Consider the following 25,079-nt stretch of genomic DNA (forward strand, 5'->3'; position numbering starts at 1 on the left):
TGGCACCGCCCTTTAACTGTCACCTGCGTCGCCTCTTTTCGCGCTCTTTTCACTTTCGGGTCGGGTTGTTGGCCCGACCCCTTTCGTGCCGTTTTCGTCTTTGATATTTCTTTTCTTCCTTGTAATTTCAGTTTAGAGGTACAAGATATTAGTTAATAAAAACAATTTTTTAAATATTCAAGTATCTGAATTTGGTGAGGTCCAATGAAATCACTGTGATTTATTAAAGATTTCGAAATATAGAAGAAAAGGACCTGTCGAGATAAAGAGATGTTGTCACTTTATTGATAGTTCTACCTCACCGAATAATCAATTCCTTTTTCTTTTTTTGTTCGTTTAAGGAAAAGGAAAGAAAAACTTTTTTTTGTTTAGGGTGGTTTACGGAAATATTTAATACAAATTTATAAATAAACTCAATCCTAGACATGTATTTATAAAAAAATTCAAGCACTATTTAAACATATAATCACACTCAAAATCAACCACAAAGTTAACTTTTTGGGTGTGTTTATAAATAAGTTTTGAGTGTGTGTGAATGATGAATTTTGGGTGTGTTTATATGTTTAAATAGTGCTTGGGTTTTTTTATAATTTCAACTCCCATTTTGGGTGTTTTAGTGAAACTCCTAATATTTAATGGATATTTGGGATTTTAAACATGGTTAGAGGTGGAAGCGCTTAACCAACTAAATTATATATCTTATTGGCAAAAGAAAAACATTTTAAAATTGATTCTTTGTGTTGAGTAATTATAGTGTAGTACAGTAGTAGTACGACCACATGTTATAATATAAGTGGATATTTATTGATATTATTTTTTAAAATAAGAAAATATCCATTATGTTGTCACCCATATTATAACACATGTACAAACTACCACATGACCGTACTACAATACCATTCTATAATTTATCATAAGTGTTCTTTAGGTGTAGAATATTGAAGATAATATCATAAAACAAATTATAGACGAAATATAAAGAAAGAACAATAGGAATTTAAAAAATGTGAAAGATGTAGATCGGCTAAGAAAATATCTTTGAGTGGGTCCACATAATTGAGCTGCTATCTTGATCAAACAAAATAATTTGGGAGATAATCGGGCTAGTCAGAGTCAGATCACTGTATGTAATGAATATCTATCCTAATTCTGCATTCTAGTATATTTATTGGATGAGAACTTCTGCTTTACATCATTACAATTAAAAGCATACTTGGTTTCGTCACCACTTTTGATAACATTGGAGGAGGGGAAATGGAACACGAAAACTCGAGTAGAAGTAAATTCGGAGATGCATGCATGTATCAAAGTTTGTTGGTGCCACGTGTAGTATAACAATTGGTGAACAAGTAGATAAAGTGATGGCTTTTTTGGCTAGAACAAGTGGATATAAGTACATTCGTTTTTTCTTCTCAGCCACTTTGTAAATTCAAATTCAAATTCAGGACAAAAGAAAGAAAAACAAAATTCAAATCCATAGCATCCATAATGTAATAGATATTTCGATGATGTATCCACTCTGATAGACAAAACTGAATAAGATGTTGGTATAATTAATGTACAAATTTTCCTTGTACTAAAAATAAGGGAATACATATGTTATAACAAAAAACTCAGGAAACATAGGAGGGAGGGTAAGGTTGAATTTAAGAATGATGGTTTTTACAGCAGCAGTAATACATCAAGGCGTATTTTGGGTGGAGTGATAAAGAATACCACCCAAGATCATATCAACTTTGTGCTGACCTCTTTATTCATGTCTTCATGTTTACAACAAATCTTGCATAGCTTTAGCATCAACAGCTTCTGTTGCAGATTACGCGCCAGAGGAAAATAATAATTCTCGGTCCCTGACAATACTTAAATTTCCTGCTTCTGATCTCCCTCTGGTATCGCAGTATCTTGCAAGTCAATTCTACCTGCATTAGCAGGAAGCAGAAAAGGTAAGGGAAAAGGAAGCCAGCTGCTGGTTGCCAGCTTGTGCTTGTAAAAAATTAATAAACGTACCTAATAAGGAAATCAGAGAAGGGGCCTTTGCCGAACCATTTGATCTCATGTCTGTACCTACAATGCATGCCCAAATTTTAAGTCTAGGAACAATATTTGCAAGAGGCGTGAAGAATAATGTGACATCTTCATAAGATATGATCCATGCTCTAGTCCGAATTCTTTCTTGTATAGAGCTCTCTTCATTTGTAATTTCAGATCATATGCCAATATGGTCAGACGTGAAATGAGAATTAGCATCAAAATTGATAAAGGAAAGCTATCTAACTGTAGAAGCAGCAGACCTGAACTTTCAAGTGATCTGAGGACATCTGATTTCTTAAAAGTGTATCCAATGAAATTGGTATCTTTCGACGTTAACATCTGCAATACCAAACAAGCAAAATATATCACATTAGATCTAATATTAGAACAATTGCACAAGCTTCACACATAAACATAAATAAATAGGAGAGAACATGAAGTCATTACCTTCCGCCAAGGTCCCACTGTTGGCATTGTAGATGGTGGGCCCTCTACCTATAATAGGGAAAAAAGGGGTAAAAAAATTAAAAATAAGATGGCAACTACTATCAATATGATTTGGCTTTGATTTAGCGAAAAATATGCTTAAAGATAGAAGTGCAGACCCAAAAAGATAGTACCAAGGCCTATTAAAAAAATACAATTTGCGAGAATATCAGCCTTTTTCATTCGAATAAATCATGTCCCACTAAAAAAGATAGCAGATTCCAACTCATTGATTTTCAATGAACTCACTTCAGGAAACTTTTCAAAATTCTGCGTGTCCAAGTCTCCAATTACTGTAGGTTTATATGCAGCTTCGATTTCATACAGCCTGTCCCACTGAACACATCTGAACCATGGATGGGCCTGAGAAAACATTAGCTTTTAAGTGAACAAACATCAAACAAGGATATATTACAACATTGTGCTAACTGCTAACATGTATGAGTTAAATTTTTTTTAAGAAGAAGCATATGGTTATCTGGAACTTTAATAGTAGAAGAACCAGATGGTTATCTGGAACTTTACTAATGCATAGTACCATAACTATTTCAACACACCCACCAAGTCATTACTTTAATTTCTTATGTACAGTCACTACTATCACAAAAACAGTAGTTTTCTGAAGTTTTAACATACTTGTAAAGAACATCATTAATTCTTTGAAACCTGGATACCTTAATTTCTTCTGCTCCATGTGTCCCAAGCCTTGATTCAACGTCACATAACAAGTGACGGATCAGATCCTTTGCCTCATCCGAAATTTTTGGTTCGTCAGGAAATTTCAGGCATGTTCTCCAATTGATTATCTACAAAAAAAAAAAAGAAAAAAAAAGAAAAAAAAAGGGTAATGTTATCTACTCTGCAATTATAAAGGATTGCGTCAAACATCTACGAGAGACAACCATGATGATATTACCTTGCGGCATGTGATCCTTGGGTCATCAGAGCAGAAGGGAGGATAGCCTACAAGCATCTCATACATGATTGCCCCTAGGGACCACCAATCGCACTCTATTCCATATCCTTTCTTGAGCAACACCTCAGGTGCCATATAGTCAAGAGTTCCAACGGTTGAATAAGCCTGAACAAAATGGATGGTCTTTGTAACTCACAACATGTACAAATTAATCACTCAACAACTACAAAATTAAGAAGTTCGAAATTTCAAATTTCCAATAATCTAGGTAAAAAAGGACATCACTGCTTGATATGCATGGATTCTAAATCTAATATTTTGGATGAGGATTTGAAGATTTGAAGATTTGAGGAAGAGTTGATAAGAAAATGGGATAAAAATTACCAGGGCACGACGATTACGTTTCCATTGTTGTAATTGTTCTTTTGGCATCAACCAAGGAACCTTATCACAGCCAGATTGCCCTTCAGTTTCAGATATGGATTCCTGGGAGGTTAAATCATCATTTTCCAGTAACAGTGTAGAATACTTGTCATCCAGAGGTTTACACAAGCCAAAATCTGAAAGCTTCAAATGGCCATTTTTATCCAGTATCAGGTTATCTGGTTTTATGTCCCTGTAAGAAGAACCCAGTCACAGCACATATAAGTTTACATCCTTTTACTTCGAAACAAATACATTTTCAAAATTACACATGTTTTCGTGTGTGTGGGTGTGCGTACGCGCCTTTTGTGTCTATGAATATGTTTTTCGAGAAGAACCAGCAAGGAAACTCAAATGTGTACAACATCCAAATCATCTTTATATTGAAGTAAAAGATACTATTCATTTATAAAATAAAATAAAAAGGAAAGAAAATAAAATTTGTTGCTATTCATAAAAAAATAAAAAAACTGAATTGGTGCACAATTGCCATACCTATGAATGTAGTTGTGTTGATGGATTGAGTGAATAGCCAGAATACTCTCTGCTATGTAAAAACGTGCAACATCTTCGGAAAGAGTATCTTCTCTCATCAATAATGTCATAATATCACCACCAGGTAAGTACTCCATGATTAGGTATAAGAAATCAGAATCTTGAAATGAATAATGAAGTTTTACAATGCACCGGCTATCAACCTCCGCAAGCAAGTTTCTCTCAGAACGCACATGCTCAACCTAAAAGGTGGAAATAAAATGTATTAGAATTATTAACAATATATCATGATGCACAATGATATGGTACATGGTGCAGTATCAGGACATAACCTAAAGTTCTTTAAATTAGAATATTGTCACCTGTCCTCGGCTAAGCATCTCAGATTTCTTCAATTTCTTCATGGCATAAATCTCTCCTGTACCTTTAGCACGACATAACCTTACCTGCGTTTGTTAAACACTTAAGAGATGAGTGTGATATTTTATATGTAACAACGTACATCCCATTTCTATATCTATATGATCAACAGAACTAAAACCATAATTCTATAATATACATAATACTATCAAAGCTACGTCAAGGGGCTTCACATGGTCCATAAAGCTAATACAAGAGGCATCTGAACTGAATATAAAACCTTTTGTAATGAAAACTGGACAGAAAAATACCATGTACGTGTGTTTATAAGGGAAAACCAAAAAGCTCTGTGAAGAAAAGTAACTCGATGTTTTTACGTACCTCACCAAATGCCCCTTTACCAATGACAGTTAATTGCTCAAAATCATCAATTCCGATTTTACGTCTTTGCAGCCTCATGTATTCTGTTTCTCTGCGTTCCAACATCCTCATCATCTCTTCTTGCTCCTCAGTTGGTATCTGATCTTCTTGTGCTTTCCTTTGAAGTGCTCGGCGTCTAAAACAGAGAAATATGTAATTGAGTTGAGTTACAAAATTATTCTTGTTGTCCAAATTACAAGAAAGGTCTGCCCAAGCTAAATAGTCTTTCTCACAGCACTCACAGCAACATTGCTCAATATATTATTGCACTTAGCTATTTACTGGAACCGAACCATAAATGAGAACAATGAAAATTAAAGTTCACAGCTGAAGTTTCCTAATTACCAAACAGAAACCGTAAATAGCAAAGAAAAAAGGAAGCTGTGATTAAAAGGAAAAATGGAAGGAATTTAAAATTGAGCATGGACACAAATGCAGCACATATAACACAACACAATGCGTATAAAGTAGCAGAACTCTATGTACCAACCTTCAAATGGACACAAATGATAAACGCACAAAGTTAAAGTGCTAAACAAGCTGTCACTTCAAAATTCGATCACAATTTGACCCAAACTAAATCGAAAACTTGGAAACGAATCAGAAACTACCTTTCTTTGCGATCCTGTAGTCCTTGTAGATAGTTCTTGTAGTGATTCTCAATGAACTGCTTCGCCGCCGCCGCCTTCTGCCTCGTCACCGGCGACGAAACCGACACGTCGGGACCCGAATCGATGCCGCCGACCCGATCCGGCTTCAAGTTGAGAGCGCCGAGCCTCATCGTCCCATCGCCGCCGTCCATTTCTCCAACAACAAACCCGATCAAATCAACCCCGAGGAGCCACAAAGCCAGATCAAAACCTCAATCCGTGAAGCATTTCAGCGACGAAATGAAGAAGCTTCGGCTGCAAGAATTCGAGGAGAGATCTGGCGAGCCAAGTGTTTGCGAAAATGACAGAGTAAGAGTGCAAGCAAAAGGATACTCGGAAGTATGCACTGGCATATGCGTAGTACATGTAAATAAAATCTCTATTTATATGCTTGGCTGGATAATATAAAATGGAAAATTAAAAATGTTAATCTGTTTTGCTTTTGTTTTTGTTTTTGGCTTTCTAGGGAATGGAGTGCAATCGACGCCATCGTTTTCCTCGCATGAACTGGAATCTCGGAGGCAATTTTTTTATTTAATTATTTTTCATTTCTGACTTTTTAGAGAGAGAAAGAAAGAGGAGAGAGAGATGGAGAGACAAAAAAGGACACTGTATTGGTGGATGGCTGTGTCGGCGGAGATCTATACATTGCAAATTTAACAAGCAAAGAGGGTTGTGAATCTAAATTGGCTGTACTGTACGGGTTTCGATCCGGTGCGTGAGACTTACGTTTCAAGCCTGGACTTGCTGGGACCGTGTCGTGTTAGTTTGTGCCGGTCTGCGTTTTGGGATTTGGATTTAGGTGACCCGTGGTTTTGATCAACTTTTCGTGGTCCCGGGGTCAAGGCGCTGAAACGTGTGCGTCACGAGGGGATCGTGTGGGGGAGTCTGATTGGTTTGATCATGACCGTAGGATTATGATTGGACTGTTTAGGAATTAAAAAAATCATTACCATTTTGTGCATTTAATCATGATTCTAATTGTTAGAGCCAGCCACTCAATTCTTTTTTGTTTTTTTTTTTCCTTCCTCCTCAAAGTGCAAAGAATTCTCACCCTGTATGCCCATTGGGTAATTATAAAAGAGAAAAGTTCCTTGAAAGGTAGTCTATAGTTTATCACTCATAAAAAATAGTGCATGCACCAACTTTGCCATTTTTAGCCATTACATTGCCCTTTGATCACTTAGAAAATTCTTTTATTATTGTTGCAAAAAGGCCCAACAGCCCTAAGGAAACCTTAGAAAATCCATATGATTTTCTTTGCAATTTTCTCATCTTAATATTGCAAGAGGTTCTAAGTTGGAATCCTATTCTTAAAAAAAATTGCAAGATTTCATCGTTACACAATTAAACGTAAACTCCAAAAGTGTGGTCAATTATTAGGACTTGAATAATAATAATAATTGCTGAGAAAAATTGAATTGCATCAGAAAGGTTAAAACTATACACAACCTTCATTGAATCTTCTAGTATACAAGTTAAGTTTTTGTATTTACAATTCTTCATGGAAGAATTTGATTTTGCAACATACAAATTGTTAAACTAATTTCAGTGTTGAGTAATAATTACCATTCCGGTACTCATTGAATTGTGTTCTAGCTCATCAAGCTTTTCTCCTTGGCTGTTTGGCTTCACCATCGAGCTTCTTGTGGAACACTGGCTTTTAGATTTTCTGCAGCTCATGGCTGAGGATATCGAAGCCCATCTCCAAATTCTTGTGTTGATCAACATTGATCGTATGCAGCTCAAGTTCTGCATATGCCTACCCGCTATACGCACAACTGTGACGAAAAATGCAGATGCACAAATGAAACCCGAAATTAAGAAGAGGCCAGAGAAAGGCCCAGGACCTATGGAATCTTCGTTCTCCAACTTGATTGAAGAGGAGCAGTTATAAGAGGAGAGCATTTGTTTTTCTAGTTGTTCCACTTGTCCTCTCTCATTGGTCTCTAGGATTGCCTCTGACATGTCAAAAGCCAAAGGAGAACCCTTCGGAAAAACCTGAAACATTTAAGGAAAAATGCAGGAATTAGATAAGTTTAGAGGTGATTGAAAATGAGTAATGTTTTGTAAACAAATATGACATCTTGACATAAATGATTCTCAGTCTACGCGTGTATCGTATTTATTGATCGTATTATGGATTGCATATCTCACGTAGATGGAATTCATGTGCAAGTACATTTTGCGTGTGGAGAGGTTATCAAAAGAGGAGTCAACAATGTATATCAACCTTACAATAGTTTTATGTATTAAAGATTGGTTAACAAATTAAACATAAGGAAGGAGCGATACTCACAAATGCAAAGCCGCTAGGCTTGTAAACTGGTCCTGAATTGATATATCCCTTGCAGTACTTTGCAAGGAAGACTTTAGCATGGGGGGCAACAAAGAAAGCTGCGGCAATATCTTTCCTCTCAAAGGCATTTGGGTAGTCACTTATTGAGGCAATGCTTTTGATATTTTCTGGTTTGAATTCTAAAACATTAATCAAGTATCTAACAATAAAAGAATTACCATTACACCCAACAGTTGCATTTGTTCTCTTAAGTGTTTCAACATCAAGAGCAGACGGCTGAACTCGAGAGACGGTCATCATGGAGGTGAGGCTTGCAGTGAAAGTAGCTGTCACAACTAGAATCACCACTAACCATGGAGCCAGCACCAACCGAGCCCAATTGCTCTGAACTCGTTCTCCTGCATATTTTAGATCGACATCTAGGATTTTAGCTTGATATACATTGTCCGTCCATTTTCAAACAGCGTAAGCTTTTGGGATTCAGTACTTACTCTGTGCAAAGAACAGGACAGTGACAGAGAACCAAAGGATGGCCCCAATGCCCTTTAGTTCAAGGTTGTCTCCATGTTCATTTTCAATTAACCAGACGACAAAGCATACAGAAAGGTGTGCCACAATCATGAGGAACCACATGCTTTTGGTGAAGGTCTTCATGAACATCCATTTTTCCTTCAGCTTATCTGGCTTAACAGTGACTACCATCACAAGTCCAGAGCTCACATATGGCTGTGAGAATTCAACAAAACGATACCGATCCGCTACGACTTCTATATCACCAACAGCTGCATCCAAGCCCTATTGTACAAAGAATCAAATTGTCATGCTATAATAAGGTCAAATACAGTTCAAAAGAAGAAGAATTTCTACCTTGTAGTAGACCTGTTGCACCAATTCATCATATGAGCCATTGAAGGGAACAAACACATAAGGCAATTGATAAGGGAGATGTTTGACTGCTGCTTCAAAAACATCAATTGAAAATCCAGATATTTGTGTCTCATTCCTCTCCTGATCGTAGCTTACTTTCACAAATTGATTGAACGCACCCCTTGCAGGGATCCCAATCTTTAAGGGTCTTTCCCCTTCAACTGGTATCCACCCCTTGGGGGTTGCTAGCAAGCCACCAGGCCAATAGATTGGACCCAAAACTTGAATAGAACCATTCTCAATCCTCTCTTTCATGTCACTGTGCTTGATCAAGTTCTCTGAGAAACCAAATCTTGGTGACCAGAATGCTATCTCTCTGTAGCTTTTGCCAACAACATTAATGATTTGAAAGGTTGGTGGTTGTGATAGCATGCCATTTTTGAATTCTATCTTGCCACTTAGACCTTGGAAAGAAGTGGACTCAATTTTTTGAGACAATTCTTTTGTAGTAACATTTTTCATGGCTCCAGCAATCGCCCAAATTGTGTCATAAGCTCGAAGAGCAAAGATACTAGGACTAGAATTTTCTTCTTCTTCAAGGTATTGTAGTCCGTATATTCTGCGAAATCTGGTTTTGAACCGTCTGAAAGTCCTTGTAGTTTCTATGAAGTTGGTTTTAATACCAACAACACCCTGCATGTTGTATTTGATAGAAGAATCAACAGAATCAAGAAGGCTTGCAGTCTCATCTGTTACAATCCATACATGGCCTTTGTCCATCATGCCCAATTGCTTTGCCTTTTCAAAGAGAAGGACAGCTGACTGTAAAGAAAACTGCATGACTATAAAAACCCGGTTGCTCTTGCTTCTCAACTTCTTAAGTTCCTTGTCAATGAAGCCATCCGGGTCAGGGAGAGAAGAAAGGGATGGGAAAGCTCTGTAGTGCTCAATCTCTGAGTTGACTAATCTAAGTGAATCAGAGAGGATACTAATCATGATTGCAGAAGCGGAGGAAAGTTCATTTTTGTGCTCGTAAATTACAGTCACCTTTCGCCATTGGAAATGACCAACTAAGGCTGCAACGCATTGCTTATGGAAGAGGATATCGTTAGCTAATTGGAAGAAATTTGGCCATTGACGAGACTCAGTTGGTGGGCTTATGGTAGTGGAAGGAAGTGATATGATGGGAAACATTTTGGTGGTATTATGATCAATCTCAGAAACTAGAGCTGCTTCCTGCATGGTCAGTGTTCCAATTATGGCCACAACTTGTTTGCTATTGAGCAGATTGATTGCTGCAAAACAAACATACATGTCCATATTTAGACCCAACTAACCAAATTTTGATGATATTGGCATGCAAATTCAAGAGCATTAAACGACTAACGTTTATATCAGTTTGTGACATTAAGTATATAACTTTACCACCAGCTATTGCTCCAGCTGAATTGCCTTGTGAATCTTTGAGGTGCAAATCCAATCTAGCACAGGTTGAGTGGAAAAGGTCTTGGATAGCCATTTTCATGGCTATTTTCTGTTCCTTGCCCACACGAGAGCTGTAATCAACAACAACACCTATTCCTGCAATTGTCTGTTGAGTTATTTGACATTTATTCCCTTTTCCACTAGCCTTGGCTGAACCCACCAACAACAGCAAAACCAAGTAGAAAGAGAGACTGCTAGACATTTTGCTTAGGTTGGCAGTAGAAAGAGAGACTGCTAGACATTTATTCACTAATTAAAGAATGCTTCTCTGTTTTTGGACTTTGTAGGTTGGCCAGTCTCTCTGAAATTTAACACATTATATATTTAATTTAAGTCAGCACCAAACATATCTTTGTTTTTCTCGAAGCTAGCTGAGTTGAAAAATTGGCCCGGTGCGGACTTTGTAGGTTGGCCCGTCGAAAAAGCCTCCCCCAAATGTAAATAGCTCCAGACTTTTTTGAGGTCTTCAGTTCAGGTCAGAACCAAGAATTCAACGCAAATTGTGGCCTCTGTCTCTGTATCAGACAACTTCCTGCATACTTCTGAAAATATATATGTAGATGAGTAGATGTTTACTATTCGTGATAGAGACATGTCATACGACCAGTTAGGAAGCTTGGCTTGAATTTGGATTTGAATGAAGAAAAAAAATAATTCAATTCCTTGGATTTGTTTAGTTGTTCCTCACCAAAGCAATTTGTTTAGCCTGTTTTTATGTTTTAGAAAAATAAAATAAGGGTTGTATAATTTGTTTTCTTTACGGATGCAAGATTTTTTTCAAGTATAATGTTCATTTTAGCCTTCATACACTGCCACAACCCTTTGGAAATTGAAATTATCCAATGCTCAACTTCTCATATACTTATGGCACATTTAAATACAATTTTTCAAATACTTTAACTGCTTTTCTTCACAGAGCTACTAGGAGTGACAATTCTCACGACAATACTAAAAGTGATTATTCTCACAGCACACAGCTATGTAAAATTCCATCTCCAAACCCTTGTGTTAGTTAACAGGGTTGGGTTGCAGCTCAACTTCCTCAAGCACGTTTCCAGGAAGAAAATTCCTCCAATGCTCGCGCACTAAACGCACAATTGTTACCAAAAATGCCAATGCACAAGCCAAACCTGCTATTAGAAATAGGCCAGAGAAAGGTCCAGGACCTATTGAACCGTTGTTTGAGTTGATTGGAGAGGAGCAATTATAAGAGGAGAGCATTTGTTTTTCTAACTTTTCCACTTGTCCACTCTCAGTTGCCTCTAACATTGCCTCTGAGATGTCAATAGCCAGAGGCGAACCCTTTTGAAAAACCTGCAGCAGAGATGAGAAATGCAACATTATCTTGTAAACAAAATAAACAAAGTAAACAAAAGAAATGCAGAGGAAGGGGTGAAACTTACAAATCCAAAACCGCTAGGCTTGTACACTGATCCTGTTTTGGTAAAGCCAGCGTTGCAGTATTTTGCAAGGAAGACTTTAGCATGGGGAGAAACAAAGAAAGCTGCTGTAATATCCTTCCTCTCAAAGGCCTCTGGGTAGTCACTTATGGAGGCAATACTCTTGATATTTTCTGGTCTAAACTCTAAGACATTAATCAAGTACCTCACAATAAAAGAGTTTCCATTGCAACCAACAGTTGCATTTGTCATCTTTAGTGTTTCAATATCAAGCACAGATGGTTGGACCCGAGAGATGGTCATCATGGAGGAGAGGCTTGCAGTGAAAGTAGCTGTTACAACTACAATCGCCAATAGCCATGGAGCCATTAGCAACCGAGCCCAAGGGTTCTTAAATTGTTCTCCTGCATATTGTACAAATGTAGGAGATCATATGAGGCTGTATGTTATAGAGGGTGCCAGTAAGGTGACAAGTAATATAAGTATGATTTCTTTAGTTTTTATGAGTACTTACTTGGCGCAAATAACAGGACATCAACGCAGAACCAAAAGGCTCCAATGTCCTCTAAGCTACGTCCATGTACAATTTCCATTAAGCAGGCGACCAAGCATACAGAAAGGTGTGTAACAAACAGGAGGAACCACATTTCTCTGGTGAAAGGCCACACCAACATCTCTGTTTCCTTCAGCTCCTCTGGCTTCACAGTGACTACCATCTCCAGCCCAGAGCTTATGTATGGCTGTGTGAATTCAACATAACGGTACCGATCTGCTATGACTTCTATATCACCAACAGCTGCATCCAAGCTCTATTTTTTACATAGAGTAAAATGGTCATCAGTATATATAGAATTGAGCGCTGCATAAACAGCATTAGTACACAAAGCCAAGACACTTCAATGTTGCAAATGGTGGTCATCTTAGGAGTGGAATTAGTGCAGAAGAAAAAGAATCTCTACCTTATTGGAGACCAGTTCCACCATCTTATCATATGAGCCATTGAAGGGCACAAACTCGTAAGGCAATTGATAAGGGAGATGTTTGACAGCTGCTTCAAACACATCAATTGAAAATCCTGAGATGTCTGTCTCATTCGTGTCCGGGTCATATCTTACTTTCACAAACTGCGTGAATGCACCCATCGCAGGAACCCCTATCTTTAAGGGTCTATCCACATCAACAGGTGTCCATCCCTTTGGGGTTATCTGTAATCTACCAGGCCAATAGATTGGACCCAAAACTTCAGCAAAAGCATTCATATCAGTATGTTTCATCAAGTTCTCTGAGAAACCGTATCTTGGTGACCAGAATGCCACCTCTCTGTAGCTTCTGCCAATCACATTAATGATTTGAAAGGTTGGTGGTTGTGATAGCATTCCATTTTTGAATTCTATCATGCCACTTAGACCTTGGAAAGCAGTCGACAGGATTTTTTGAGACAGTTCTTTTGAGGTAACATTCCCCTGTTGCAATATTTTAATGGCTCGACCAGTGGCCCAAATTGAATCATAAGCTCGGAGAGCGAAGATACTAGGACTAGAATATTCTTCTTCTTCAGGGTACCGTAATCCATACATCCTGCGAAATCTGGTTTTGAACTGCTTGAATGAGGTTTCTGCAAAGTGAATTTTAATACCAATGACACCTTGCATGTTATACTTGACAGAAGTGTCAACAGAATCAAGAAGGTTTGCAATCTCATCTGTGACAATCCACACATAGCCTTTGTCCATCATGCCCAGCTGCTTTGCCTTTTCAAAGAAAATGACAGCTGACTGCAAAGAGAACTGCATCACTATGAAGACCCTATTGCTCTTGCTTCTCAACTTCTTAAGCTCTTCTTCAACAATGGCCTCCGGGTGTGAGACAGAAGGCAAGAATGGGAAAGCTTGGTAGTGTTCAATATCTGAGTTGACTAATCTAAGTGAATCAGAGAGGAGAGTTATGATCCCTAAATGAGAGGAAAATTCATTATTGTGCTCGTAAACTGCAGTCACCTTTCGCCATTGGAAATGACCAACTAAGGCCGCAACGCATTGCATATGGAAGGCAATGTTGTTAGCTATTTGGATGGAAATTGGCCATTGAAGTGACTCTGATGGTGGGCTCGTGGCGGTGGAAGTAAGGGATATGATGGGAAAACTATTTTCGATCTCAGAGAGTAGAGCTGCTTCTTGCATAGTCAGTGTTCCGATGATGGCTACAACTTGTTTGCTACTGAGGAGACTGATTGCTGCAAAACAAAAATACTTTTTCATTTCAGAGAGAAGTAACCAAAGTTTGCTGAAATTGGCGTGCAAATATAACAGTTTAGAAGTGTAGATACAACTTTACCTGCAGCTGTTGCTCGAGCTGAGTTCCCTTGTGAATCTTTCAGGTGTAAATCCACTCTAGCGCAGATTGACTTAGAAAGATCTTGGATAGCCATTTCCATGGCTACTTTCTGTTCTTTTCCCACTCGAGAGCTGTGATCAATGACACAACCAACTCTTGCAGTTATCTGTTGGGTTATTTGACATTTGTCCTGACTGCCATCAGGTTTGACTGAACTCACCAACGATAGCAATACCAAGAAGAAAGAAAGACCACCAGACATATTGCTTTTTAATGCTATTCCTTTGGAGAATAATGGAAATATATAGTATCATGTATCTTATTGAGAGCTTGAATGAGTTGACTTTTGGTAGCGGGCAATCAAGAAAGATTCAAAGCTGAAATTTTTTATTGTCATTGTTTCCATGACACTTCAAAATGATTGTACTGGGTTCTGCATTCCCCTGGCTGTTAGCGTGCTGTAGCTAATTCTTTCTAGTTGAAATTTGGGTTCCCTGATTTATTATTGGGTGCAATATTTTATGAAAGTCAACATATCATTGTTTTTCTGGTAGCTTGGTTTTGCTTGTTTATTAAGACAACTTCCTGCATTACCTCTGAGAAGAATATAGGTAGATTCTCAGAAATAGATTTGTAGATGAATATGTGATAGAGACATGATAATTGTTAAATAGGAAAGAAAATTTCAATTCTCAGGTAACAAGCTGTACAGCATGAGGGCAAGAAATAGAGGAATGAGAAATGAGCTCCCAACTGGTTTGAGGTCTTGAATTGAAGTCAACCAACCAAGCTTGGTCTTGCTTCTTTATTAAGTACTGCCCTATATGCATATCAAAGTCAAACAAAATGCATCTCAGAATGGTCATGCAAAAAAGCTATGCATACAAACAAGTGAGGGCCTTGTTTATATCTGACAACTTTCTGCATTGCCTCTCAGAACTATATTTGCAGTCTTGCAGATTCTCAGAAATTGGTATATAGATGAGTATATATATATATATATATATATATGTGTGTGTGTGACAGATAGTCTAATCTATGAAGACCCTGTTGCTCTTGCTCCTCAACTTCTTAATCTCTTCTTCGACAAAGACATTTTGAGTCGGGAGGAGAAGGAAGAGATGGGAAAGCTTGGTGGTGCTCAATTTCTGAGTTGAATAGTGAATCAGAGGGACTGTTGGGTTGTTAAATTCATGTTCATGTTGCATTAGGGTCAACACAAACACGACACGATTATTAATATTACATATGTGATACAAAATAACACACACAATCCGTTTACAAATCATTTTCTCTAAAACTAATCTTCAAGGATCATATATACTATGAAGTTTTAAGTAATGTTTAAGTAATTTATACCTATATTATCATGTTATAGGTATTATACTCGATTATTTCTTGTTTTTTTAAAGTCGTCTCCGAAATTGTAATCCCTAGGCACTGATGGAGGGTCAAACAATTGACCGTTGACCCAAGCCAAAATTCAGAATTGGGTTTTGGGCTTTGGGCTTCTGGTAGCAAACCCAGGCTGGCCCAAAGGATTGGAGGTAGAGGTGGAGAGTGGAGAACCGAGCGGGCGTTTTGCTTCTTTATCTGCTAAAGCATCTACAGGCGCTGGCTGTGACTGATAATGGATCTTCAAGGCTTCAACGTTCGAAGAAGTATGAGAATTGATAACTAAAAGAGCAGAGTTACTTACAGCAGAGCTTAAGCTAGTAGAAGCTAGGGCACAGCCATGGCATCTCTCTCTAGATCACCGCCACTAGTCCACCACCAGATAAACTCCCTCACTCTCAACCCGTGCCCCGTAACTCTATCCTTCCCTTTCCTCAAAACGACGGCGCTCCAGGCCCGTCTCTGTGCCCTGAAGACCGGAGCGGACGGGGGCAGCAGAACCGGGAGGCCAGGAACGCAGGGACCCGACCCGGGATTGCTTCGGAAGCCGGTGGTGTCGTCCGGGAAGGACATGGATGGAATTTCTGATGAAGATGAAGGAGAAGACGGGAAATGGGTCGATTGGGAAGATAAGATTTTGGAAGACACGGTTCCTCTGGTTGGGTTCGTGAGGATGATACTTCATTCTGGGAAATACGAGAGCGGAGATAGATTGAGCCCTGAGCATGAGAAGACTGTTCTTGAGAGGTTGCTTCCATTTCACCCTGAAGCTCAGAAGAAGATCGGTTCTGGGATTGATTATATCACAGTAAAGTCTCTTCCTTTATTCAATTCTCTCTAATTTAGCTTCTTTTACTCTTCTGGGTATGAATTTTTTTGTGCTAAATTTAATAATTGGATATTTCCATATAGGTCTCAGTTTGGATTGCCTGATTGCCCATTTTTTATTTGTTAAATATAAATGTAGTTTTCCATAGAAGAGGGTATGAGTAAGAAAATTTGGGCAACTGAGAATTTTGAAAAACATGAGTTATTATCTATTTGGATATGCCTGTTACTTTTGTAATTAAACTGTGTATATCAATCATTTCTGTTTTGCCATTGATCAGACTGCATTGCTTTTGAATTTCTACAACTCTTATCTTGTATGAATCATTCAACTCTGGCTCATCCTCCATCTTTTTCTTTTTTCCTTCTAACAACTGGTCTATAGGAACTTGGGGCTTATGTTAGCTTATGCATGTAATGTTTGTCCTCCATCATCAGATATGCATTTTACTAATGCTTCCCCATTGAACTCTGGCACTCTGGCACTCTGGTGTGGGAGTGTTTACGCTCCATCACTCCAGTGCGGAATGGGGTTGGGCTCATTCACTCTACTTCCCTTTAGATATATAGTTACCTGTATTGTTTCTGGTATGAGCTTCACCAGTGAATGATAAGTAAGAATTGTTACTTGTTACTTTCTGGTGTTCAGAACACATATAATGAACAGTTAGTTGACCGAAGACATTTTAATCCACTGCTAGAATCCTGAAATGTTGAAAAGTAGGTTCTGTGATCTCAACAACATGCTTCCAAAATGGTGGCACTTGACATCGGGCGGTCATGTTTGAATTCTAAAACCAAATATGGAAATCTTCTTCTGCATTTGATACCTTGTCAAACATGAGCAAGTTTTAGTTTTCTTAAATATCTGATATTAGTGTTTTACAAGTGAATTGGATTTCCTAAAATGATGCAAATTTCTCTTTTTGGGTGTTGACAGGTTGGTTATCATCCTGATTTTGAAAGTTCAAGATGTTTGTTCATTGTTCAAAAGGATGGAACATTGGTCGACTTTTCATACTGGAAGTGCATAAAGGGGCTGATAAGGAAGAACTATCCTCTATACGCAGACAGCTTCATCCTCAGACATTTCCGAAAGCGCAGACGTGGTTTATGAAGCCAGATAATCAAACCATCTGACTTTGTATAACCTGTATGTTAAAAGAAAATTTTTGTTGCCTCCATATTGCTTGTTATATGCCAGTTTTAATTGTCAGATTAAAGGTCAAGAAAGTAGCAGTAGTAGATATTGAAAATTCTTTCAAGGTAGAGATGCACCTGTTACAATGAAACTACGGTAACAAATGCTGTGGCACAAAAACTGTATTTGGCCTTTGATATATTCTCTTAAATGAAATGGAGTGGGTGGTATTCTCTCTCTCTCTCTCTCTCTCTCTCTCTCTCTCTCTCTCTCTAAATGATCATTTGGCGACAAGGGGATCAAGCATGCAATTAGAGGGAGAAACAATTTCATGCAACAGGGATACACTTTTTGATTCATTTGCCAATAACGCAATGATACGCGGAATAATTTTTTCACATGTTATTAATCAAGAATAGCAATTCCCGTTGCAAGTAAGTTTTTCTGAATTAGAGGACCCAGAAGGCATTCAATCTCCTAGATTTTCAGTCTCTTGTGACTTCATCACTGCCAAGTGCCAAGCAAACAAAGCTCGTTGAAAATCCGCTTCCTGCACTTATAAACACGGACCCCTTTGTAATGGCACATCAATCGACTTAATGCGAGGCTTTTTTCTCGGATGGGATGAGGCTTCATAGACACCCATTTGTGTTGAAGCGTCTGATATGAAACACGTATTCATTATGCAAGTATGCACTCACATCACACCTAAAAAAAAGAGAGCACTAGCACCAGAGAAATGAGAATGTTTATATTTTTCCTTTCAAAATTGTGGGTTCATTTAGAAGAACGTTGGCACCATGTCACGAACAAAATACTACAAAACATAATTGCTATAAAAACCCCAACTTTTTCCCCAACCACGCCTGAAAAGCTTCCCAAATTACAACTGCTACCAGTAATTTGAAGGTTGCTAATTAAAATAAACAGGACCTAGAGGGTTCTTTTGAATGCGATAGGGAGATACATGACGGATGAGTGACGACAACAAGTCCAAGTTTGCAAGTTGTTTTGACATTTGTAAGAGAGATGTTATTTGCATTTTAAAAGGACGGAAAACTCGCTCTTTATTGCTCGAAGAACCCTTTTATTCTTTCACCAAGACTTTGAGTAAATATCTGAATTCAATGTACGAGTGAGTGAATAACAAGGAATAGAATAGTACATGACGAATTTGTCGGGTTGTGTTCCTTTACTTGCACATTATCTTGGCATTCGCTTTCACAAGGATAAAATTCCAATCCAAAAGAGGAAAATTTACGTAAGCAGGCACTATAGCAAAGGGTTCACTTAAGGCAATATTTTAGCACAAGGAAAGGCGCATGCTTGACAGCCTTTTCCATTTTCTTCGCTTCCAATCTCAGATTGCCAGCAGCAACTATGCCATTATGGAATAAATTTCAATTCTCCATTTTCTAAACCCGTCATGTGCCTTCTCTTAATATTGTCAATTCTAATGGATGAGTGTTGTGTTAGTTGGATTGACCTGATCTTTTCAAATGGTCTGGAATTCAAGCTCTCATAGTACTCGTGTGTGTTAGTTTCCCCCCTCTCCTTTCTTAACTTTGACATAATATCGTCACTTCATATCCAAAACAATCATAATGCATGTGGCTTTGAATGCGAAGATGGCTATATACTGATTGTCCTTTGCAAAAATGGCCTAAATTAGTCCACAAGCAAAACCCTGCATCCTCATCCACATCTTCCCTTGAAAACTCCACCTTATAAGACAAAATAATTTGCAAATTTTTTCTTCTCACTTTTCCTGGCCTTTTTGACCTTAAGTTGAAAATAACTAAGATCGTATATGTCAATGGATTGAAAATTGAATAACGTTTCTCACTAAAATAATAATAATAATAATTCCTTTTTTTAAATTAAAAAAATGAGGTTGTGTGTGATCAGACGGGCAATCAAGTCTAAGCATTCACACCGTCCATGGATAAATTATAGGTTTGTGTGAGCAGATAATGAGACTAGATTGTCAATATCAACAGCTTCTATTGGCTTCTTACTTTCTTCTTTTGCTCAAATATAATAACATGAGAGGGCCTCCATCAACCAATTATAGCCATACAACTTTTCATAATTGCGTGTGCTACAGTGTTCCGATCAAATTATTTTATCTCAATTAGTGTTTCATAACATCAATTACTTAGCTGACTTTCAATATTAATCTTGTTCAGTCTTTGGATCACACTGACTTTTCAACCCTACCCTCACATGTCCGTACTAAACAAGTTCTATTTCAACATTTGTTTTTTTTTTAATTTTTTAATAAAAATAAAAATATACTTTAATCTAATTTAAACTATAAGAAAGAAGATTTGAACTTAAGTGTAGAACGGGGAAGCACATCAGCTATAACCAACTTAGTTAAACCCATATATACTTTTTTTAAAGAATTCATGATATTCGAACCCGGTTTTTTAACAAAATAAACACTTAAATGTGGCTGAAAGTAAATAAATATTGCCATTTGAAACCTCAACTTAATTAGTGATGTAAATTTCTTTTTATTGGTGTGTCGACAGGCCATTCGGCCTATTTTTGGTAGATCAACGGCCGGCTCTTGTACTCGGTCCAAAACTTTTAAAAAGATCCCTACCTAACTTTTTATTTTATTATTATTATTTTTAAAGGAAAACTTTAATTCGATTATTTATTTTGTAAAAGCTTTATGGACTGACGGTCTTGCCCTTGCCCCATCATAGTCCACGGCCCACTGCGCTGGGAGCTATTGTTGCATCTCGCTCCTCCATTTATCTCTACCTAAAATCCACGGTTTACTAATTCTTAGGCGTTCAATAAAATTACATATAATAATAATTAGTGAGTTGATTAAGAACAATGAGAAGGGCATTATTGTCCAACCGGACAAGTTTAGAATATACTTGTGCTGGTGTGAAAATATCTGAACGTTTTGCGCTGAGCCTGACTTTTGTCGACTCATAGCTTTCTTTCACGTGCACCAGACAAGAAAATAACTTTTTAGACCCAAAAAAAGAAAAATAAATCTTAAATAAATAAATAAATATTTTTATGGACGATATTACCCCGGACTTGCTCCGATCCAATCGCACCTAACGCGAGTGGGACCATGCCCTTTTTGTGTGAGCGTACTACAATCGCTAGTTCTTATCCCCATCCCCACCACTATAATTCAAACGACCCCATCCAACCCTTCATTGCGAGCGACGTGGACGGCCAGGATTCTCCCACATCGCCTAACATGATTGGTCAAATGTCACATCAAATCCTCTCTACCCCATCCTGATTGGTCCACGCCGCCCATTATTATACTAATTTCTGTATTAAACAATGATAAGCCCCGACCTTCCCCACTCCTCGTTGTCTTAAAAGGCAAAGGAGGGCAAAGGGACAACAGACACTTGGCGCATCCACCAGAGCCCTAAGAAGCAGGAGGAACCGCAGCCACCAGACCACCACCAACATTTTTTTTCAAAATTGCTCGATATAGAAAGAAGGTAAAAACACACAGCATCTTCAAGTAGAATTTTTTGCGTTTTTTGCATTTTGGGTTGATATCATTCTTCAAGTTTCTGTCTTTGCTTCTTGTTCATCTGCTTCTTGATCTGTTGATCTGTTGTTTTGTTTTGACAAGTTTCAGTCTTTTTGAGTGGTTTTTTTGTTTTGCCTGAAAATTTTGAGCTCTGGTTGCTCAACGAAAACACTGTGACCTGGAAATTGATTAGGGGTTAGCTGAAATTGAGTCTTTGTTTGGCTGAAAGTTGACAATGTTAAGTTCCGTGAACTCGAAGGAAGCTCTTTTAGTAAACAGTCGTAGGAAAAACAAATTTGACGAAATCTGAAGTTCTCAACTTTTTTTTTTCTTTTTTTTTTTTTTGGTCTGTTTCACTCAGATTTTACAAAAATGGGTACCAACATGAACTTCAAGGGATTTGGGAACGAGCCACCAGGAATCAACCCATTAGCGAGGCAGTCTTCGATCTATTCGCTGACGTTTGAGGAGTTGCAGAACACCATTGGAGGCTCAGGCAAGGACTTTGGGTCCATGAACATGGACGAGCTCTTGAAGAGCATATGGACGGCTGAAGAGACTCAGATTATGGCTCCATCTGGTGGTGGAGCTGGTGGTCAGAATGGGCTTGGCCTCGGTGGCGGGTCACTGCAGAGACAGGGCTCGCTGACCCTGCCCAGAACGCTGAGCCAGAAAACTGTTGATGAGGTCTGGAAGAACATCTCAAAAGAAGGGACTGGTGCTGGTGGGTCTAATATGCCTCAGAGGCAACAGACCTTGGGAGAGATGACTTTGGAGGAGTTTCTGGTCAAAGCTGGGGTTGTTAGAGAAGAGGCTCAATTAGCTCCAAAGCCAGCTAATAATGGTGCTGGTTTTTTTGGTGACTTATCTCGTTTTGGTAATACTGGCGGTAATTTGGACTTTGAGTTTCAGCAAACGAATCGTGGTGTCGGGGTTATGGGGAATAGAGTTTCTGAGACCAATAGTCAAGTTCCTAATCAGGCCTCCAATTTGCCATTGAATGCTAATGGGGTTAGATCAAATCAGCAACAACAACAGTTACCACAGCAGCAGCAAATATTTCCCAAGCAGCAACCTGTCACTTACAACACTTCTCCATTGCCTATGGGACCAAATGCTCAACTGGGTAGTCCTGGAATGAGGGGTGGGATTATGGGAATTGGTGATCAGGGTCTGAATGGTACTCTGGTTCAGAGTTCAGGGATGGGAATGGTTGGGTTAGGAGCTGCAGGGGCTGTTCGAGTGGCCACGGGGTCGCCTGCGAACCAGTTGTCATCTGATGGAATTGGGAAGAGTAATGGTACTGATACGTCGTCTGTGTCACCGGTGCCTTATGTGTTTAATGGTGGCTTTAGGGGGAGGAAAGGTGGTGGCCCCGTGGAGAAGGTTGTGGAGAGAAGACAGAGGAGAATGATTAAAAACAGAGAATCAGCTGCCAGGTCCCGAGCTCGCAAGCAGGTGAATATGTCTTTGATTATTTACTGCTTTGATAGGCATATGGTTTCAGCTTATAGTAAATTAAAGCTATTGCTTTTTAGAAAACAGAGTTACCAGAATTGTGAAATGTAATAAATAAAAAGATAAATTTTTAAATGGAAGTGTGAAATGTTATCAATTTACTCATCATGCTTGAATGAAGGGCTATGTTTGTATGAGTTGGCCTCTAGACACAAAACAATCGTAGCTGCCATCTTGACTGTTTAAGATTTGTGGACTCTGTGTTAAGCCAACATATGTGATTGGATTCAAATCAATATAATTACCACCTCCCAGTAGAAGACTATAAGTTGATTCCAACATGCTGCCAGGTCCTTTAGTCGTGGGCAAAGACCCTTATGTATGCAGCGTTTAGAATCGAAAAGTATTGCTGACTCTTAACAGTTATACATTTCTCGGCCTTTGGCTAAGATCAGGTGTAGCATCTGTTATAATCAGTTTAATAACTTGACAGTTTTGAGTTATAGAGGAAAACTTATGGTGGATGAAAATTGAGTGACTGAAGTTCCAAGAATGTCGAGAATCGTGTGAAATACACTTTCACCACATGAGGGGGAACCCAGTGCTTAATATATTAGTCTCTTGTTATAAGAGAAATTATGTACCGTTCTCTTTTCCTGTGTTTAGTATTTTCTAGAAATAATTATTCTGGAGAAGGTTAAAGAGGAACTAATATATAATGACATCAAGATTAAACAAGTTCATCTTGTTGTCGCATTATCAATTTTGCTAGACATTGACCTTCTGCATTTCTCATCTAATGACTTTTTCTATCCCAAAACTTCATGAAAGATTCATGCGGGAGAATGGTAATGTGATAGCGATTCGACATGACAAGAGATGAAAGTTTGAGAAGTTACAGTCATGAGAAGTTTTAAGGATCCGGTTTATTGCAAGGTAATGGAACACTTGTTTAAGGAGCATGACATAAAGTCGGGTGTATGATGTCAAAATCATTAAAAAGTTGAATAAGTTCCATACCTTTTGATCTTAGTTCTGCTTTGAAGGATGCTACACCTACTTTGAAAAATTGAGATATACCATCTCACAATTTCTTAATGTTTCTTATATATTCTTTCTTGTGCTTCTGTCAGGCTTACACAATGGAGTTGGAAGCCGAAGTTGCAAAACTAAAGGAGGAGAACCAAGAGTTGCAGAAGAAACAGGTTTGTTTTGTTGTTGTGTCACATAGTTGTTGGAAACACGAATTAACGGATGTGATAAACTTACAGTGTTTGACCCTTATTTACTGTTCATTGGTTGATGCAGGCTGAAATGATGGAAATGCAGAAGAATCAGGTACTTTGATCTTTCTCTTAAATAAAAAATTGAAATGAATTCAGGAATGATGGTTGCATTGTTGCTTCGCCCAAAAAGCATACCTAGTAGTTGGGTTAAGTATGTTTAGTCGAAACCTGTAGAGAAAATTTTCAAATCTTAACTTGGGAATGGTATTCGCCTACTAGCAGTCTAGCATGGAATCTGCCAATCCTTTCCTCTGGAATTGGGTTTCATATGTACATGAACCATTCATGAGCAAGTGTGAAAGAATAAGTCCCAGCTTTTATTTCCATGTTTCCATGCATTAAAACTAGCTGGAGCATCAGCAATCTGCCAAAAGTACAATCTAAAATATTTTCTATCTCTGTTGCAGTATTTCTACTATCAGAACAACATTTATAGACTTTTCTGCAATCTGATGTAACCAGTTGCCATAGTCGTATTTCTCAAACATGCAGTTGTGGGGTATTGAAGAATTTTTAATTGCATGGTAGCATGTTGCTTATAGGAAGGCTATGAGATAACAATGAGTTACACCAACACATGCGCACACACACACACACACAAATGAGGTCCTCAGATTAACTATTTATTTAAAGAAGATCATGAATGAGGCTACATTGATACTTTATAATTGGTCAATTTTTGGAACTTGGTCACTTCACAGGATATGGAGATTATAAATCTTCAACGAGGTAAGAAGCGATGCTTGAGAAGAACGCAGACCGGTCCATGGTAAAGTGCAGAGGGAAGAGGATTCTGATTAGATGGGCTGTACATATTTCAGGAGCATGTCTCTGCTGTAGATTTGAGAGGTTTAGTGTGCTGTAGGATGAACTTACATCTATATTTTTCTTCATATGCTTTCTCCTTTGAATATTATGAGTAGAGTAGGTAGGGAGGGGAAGCAAAATATGGTCAGTTAGGAGATATCCTTTGGTCCATATTTCAGAGCATGTTTAGTTTCCTACATTAGTCAAACAAATATTTTAACAGCATATCTTGTGTGGTACCTCAAACCATTTGTGGTATTTTTGGTTTGTTATCTCTTTTTTTATATATTAAATGTTATTGTTTTAATTTTTGGACAATAAAGTTGTGAAATAATCAAGATTCAAAGATGTTCTCAATACTGTTGCTCCATAAGCTCGAGTTCACTGGGACAAACTATTTTCTTATGAGGTCTTCACTTCCTGGGGCATGGTTTGAGTTAAACAAACTTGTTAAAGGCATACAAAACTGTAG

The 25,079-nt window shown here is 38.2% G+C and overlaps 5 protein-coding genes and 1 pseudogene across 6 annotated transcripts; 3 read left to right on the top strand and 3 right to left on the bottom strand.

Moving 5' to 3' along the window:
• Positions 1–1,470: 1,470 nt before the first annotated feature.
• Positions 1,471–6,413, bottom strand: LOC103320339 (Protein kinase family protein). Its single transcript, XM_008222009.3, has 12 exons — positions 5,743–6,413; positions 5,093–5,267; positions 4,714–4,797; positions 4,352–4,593; positions 3,818–4,049; positions 3,434–3,598; positions 3,192–3,323; positions 2,767–2,880; positions 2,479–2,526; positions 2,292–2,370; positions 2,008–2,064; positions 1,471–1,919 (listed from the first exon to the last, which is right to left on the bottom strand). Exons 1-12 carry the CDS (start codon positions 5,931–5,933, stop codon positions 1,861–1,863), a joined length of 1,578 nt encoding a protein of 525 aa, XP_008220231.2. The 5' UTR covers positions 5,934–6,413; the 3' UTR covers positions 1,471–1,860.
• A 784-nt stretch (positions 6,414–7,197) lies between these two features.
• On the bottom strand, positions 7,198–10,634 carry LOC103320439 (glutamate receptor 2.9-like). Its single transcript, XM_008222122.2, has 5 exons — positions 10,373–10,634; positions 8,948–10,242; positions 8,572–8,875; positions 8,081–8,478; positions 7,198–7,782 (listed from the first exon to the last, which is right to left on the bottom strand). The coding sequence occupies exons 1-5, from the start codon at positions 10,632–10,634 to the stop codon at positions 7,330–7,332; spliced, it is 2,712 nt and encodes a 903-aa protein (XP_008220344.2). The 3' UTR covers positions 7,198–7,329.
• Positions 10,635–11,253: 619 nt separating this feature from the next.
• Positions 11,254–14,428, bottom strand: LOC103320440 (glutamate receptor 2.7-like). Its single transcript, XM_016791498.2, has 5 exons — positions 14,167–14,428; positions 12,792–14,065; positions 12,347–12,641; positions 11,836–12,236; positions 11,254–11,746 (listed from the first exon to the last, which is right to left on the bottom strand). Exons 1-5 carry the CDS (start codon positions 14,426–14,428, stop codon positions 11,441–11,443), a joined length of 2,538 nt encoding a protein of 845 aa, XP_016646984.2. The 3' UTR covers positions 11,254–11,440.
• Positions 14,429–15,762: 1,334 nt separating this feature from the next.
• LOC103320340 (DCL-like protein) lies at positions 15,763–17,769 on the top strand. The gene is made up of 2 exons (XM_008222010.3): positions 15,763–16,369; positions 17,330–17,769. Exons 1-2 carry the CDS (start codon positions 15,902–15,904, stop codon positions 17,504–17,506), a joined length of 645 nt encoding a protein of 214 aa, XP_008220232.1. The 5' UTR covers positions 15,763–15,901; the 3' UTR covers positions 17,507–17,769.
• A 3,188-nt stretch (positions 17,770–20,957) lies between these two features.
• LOC103320341 (ABSCISIC ACID-INSENSITIVE 5-like protein 5) lies at positions 20,958–24,964 on the top strand. 2 transcript variants are annotated; one of them, XM_008222011.2, is made up of 5 exons: positions 20,958–21,021; positions 21,418–22,514; positions 23,648–23,719; positions 23,823–23,852; positions 24,502–24,964. In XM_008222011.2, exons 2-5 carry the CDS (start codon positions 21,429–21,431, stop codon positions 24,571–24,573), a joined length of 1,260 nt encoding a protein of 419 aa, XP_008220233.1. In that variant the 5' UTR covers positions 20,958–21,021; positions 21,418–21,428; the 3' UTR covers positions 24,574–24,964. The 2 variants fall into 2 exon arrangements, 1 of the variants encoding a protein (XP_008220233.1); XR_016123846.1 differs by lacking the exons at positions 23,823–23,852; positions 24,502–24,964 and adding an exon at positions 23,346–23,450.
• LOC148919611 (U2 spliceosomal RNA) lies at positions 22,940–23,032 on the top strand (annotated as a pseudogene).
• Positions 24,965–25,079: the final 115 nt, after the last annotated feature.

Source organism: Prunus mume, linkage group LG2, assembly GCF_029339155.1.
Source record: "Prunus mume cultivar Tortuosa linkage group LG2, ASM2933915v1, whole genome shotgun sequence".
In the NCBI taxonomy this organism is placed as follows: Eukaryota; Viridiplantae; Streptophyta; class Magnoliopsida; order Rosales; family Rosaceae; genus Prunus; species Prunus mume.

Bases quoted from the DNA above. Each gene is read 5' to 3' on its own strand.
- LOC103320439 (XM_008222122.2), bottom strand. From the start codon at position 10,634: ATGTCTAGCAGTCTCTCTTTCTACTTGGTTTTGCTGTTGTTGGTGGGT. The intron at 10,243-10,372 runs GTAAAGTTATAT...TTTGTTTTGCAG, and splicing joins AGCTGGAGCAATAGCTGGTG to CAATCAATCTGCTCAATAGC. The intron at 8,876-8,947 runs GTAGAAATTCTT...TTTGTACAATAG, and splicing joins TGCAACAGGTCTACTACAAG to GGCTTGGATGCAGCTGTTGG.
- LOC103320339 (XM_008222009.3), bottom strand. From the start codon at position 5,933: ATGGACGGCGGCGATGGGACGATGAGGCTCGGCGCTCTCAACTTGAAG. The intron at 3,324-3,433 runs GTAATATCATCA...TTTTTTTTGTAG, and splicing joins CAAGGATCACATGCCGCAAG to ATAATCAATTGGAGAACATG. The intron at 2,527-2,766 runs GTGAGTTCATTG...TCCCTATTATAG, and splicing joins ATTTTGAAAAGTTTCCTGAA to GTAGAGGGCCCACCATCTAC.
- LOC103320340 (XM_008222010.3), top strand. From the start codon at position 15,902: ATGGCATCTCTCTCTAGATCACCGCCACTAGTCCACCACCAGATAAAC. The intron at 16,370-17,329 runs GTAAAGTCTCTT...GGGTGTTGACAG, and splicing joins CTGGGATTGATTATATCACA to GTTGGTTATCATCCTGATTT.
- LOC103320341 (XM_008222011.2), top strand. From the start codon at position 21,429: ATGGGTACCAACATGAACTTCAAGGGATTTGGGAACGAGCCACCAGGA. The intron at 22,515-23,647 runs GTGAATATGTCT...TGCTTCTGTCAG, and splicing joins GGTCCCGAGCTCGCAAGCAG to GCTTACACAATGGAGTTGGA. The intron at 23,720-23,822 runs GTTTGTTTTGTT...TGGTTGATGCAG, and splicing joins AAGAGTTGCAGAAGAAACAG to GCTGAAATGATGGAAATGCA.
- LOC103320440 (XM_016791498.2), bottom strand. From the start codon at position 14,428: ATGTCTGGTGGTCTTTCTTTCTTCTTGGTATTGCTATCGTTGGTGAGT. The intron at 12,237-12,346 runs GTAAGTACTCAT...TACAATATGCAG, and splicing joins TGTCCTGTTATTTGCGCCAA to GAGAACAATTTAAGAACCCT. The intron at 11,747-11,835 runs GTAAGTTTCACC...TCTCTGCTGCAG, and splicing joins AGCCTAGCGGTTTTGGATTT to GTTTTTCAAAAGGGTTCGCC.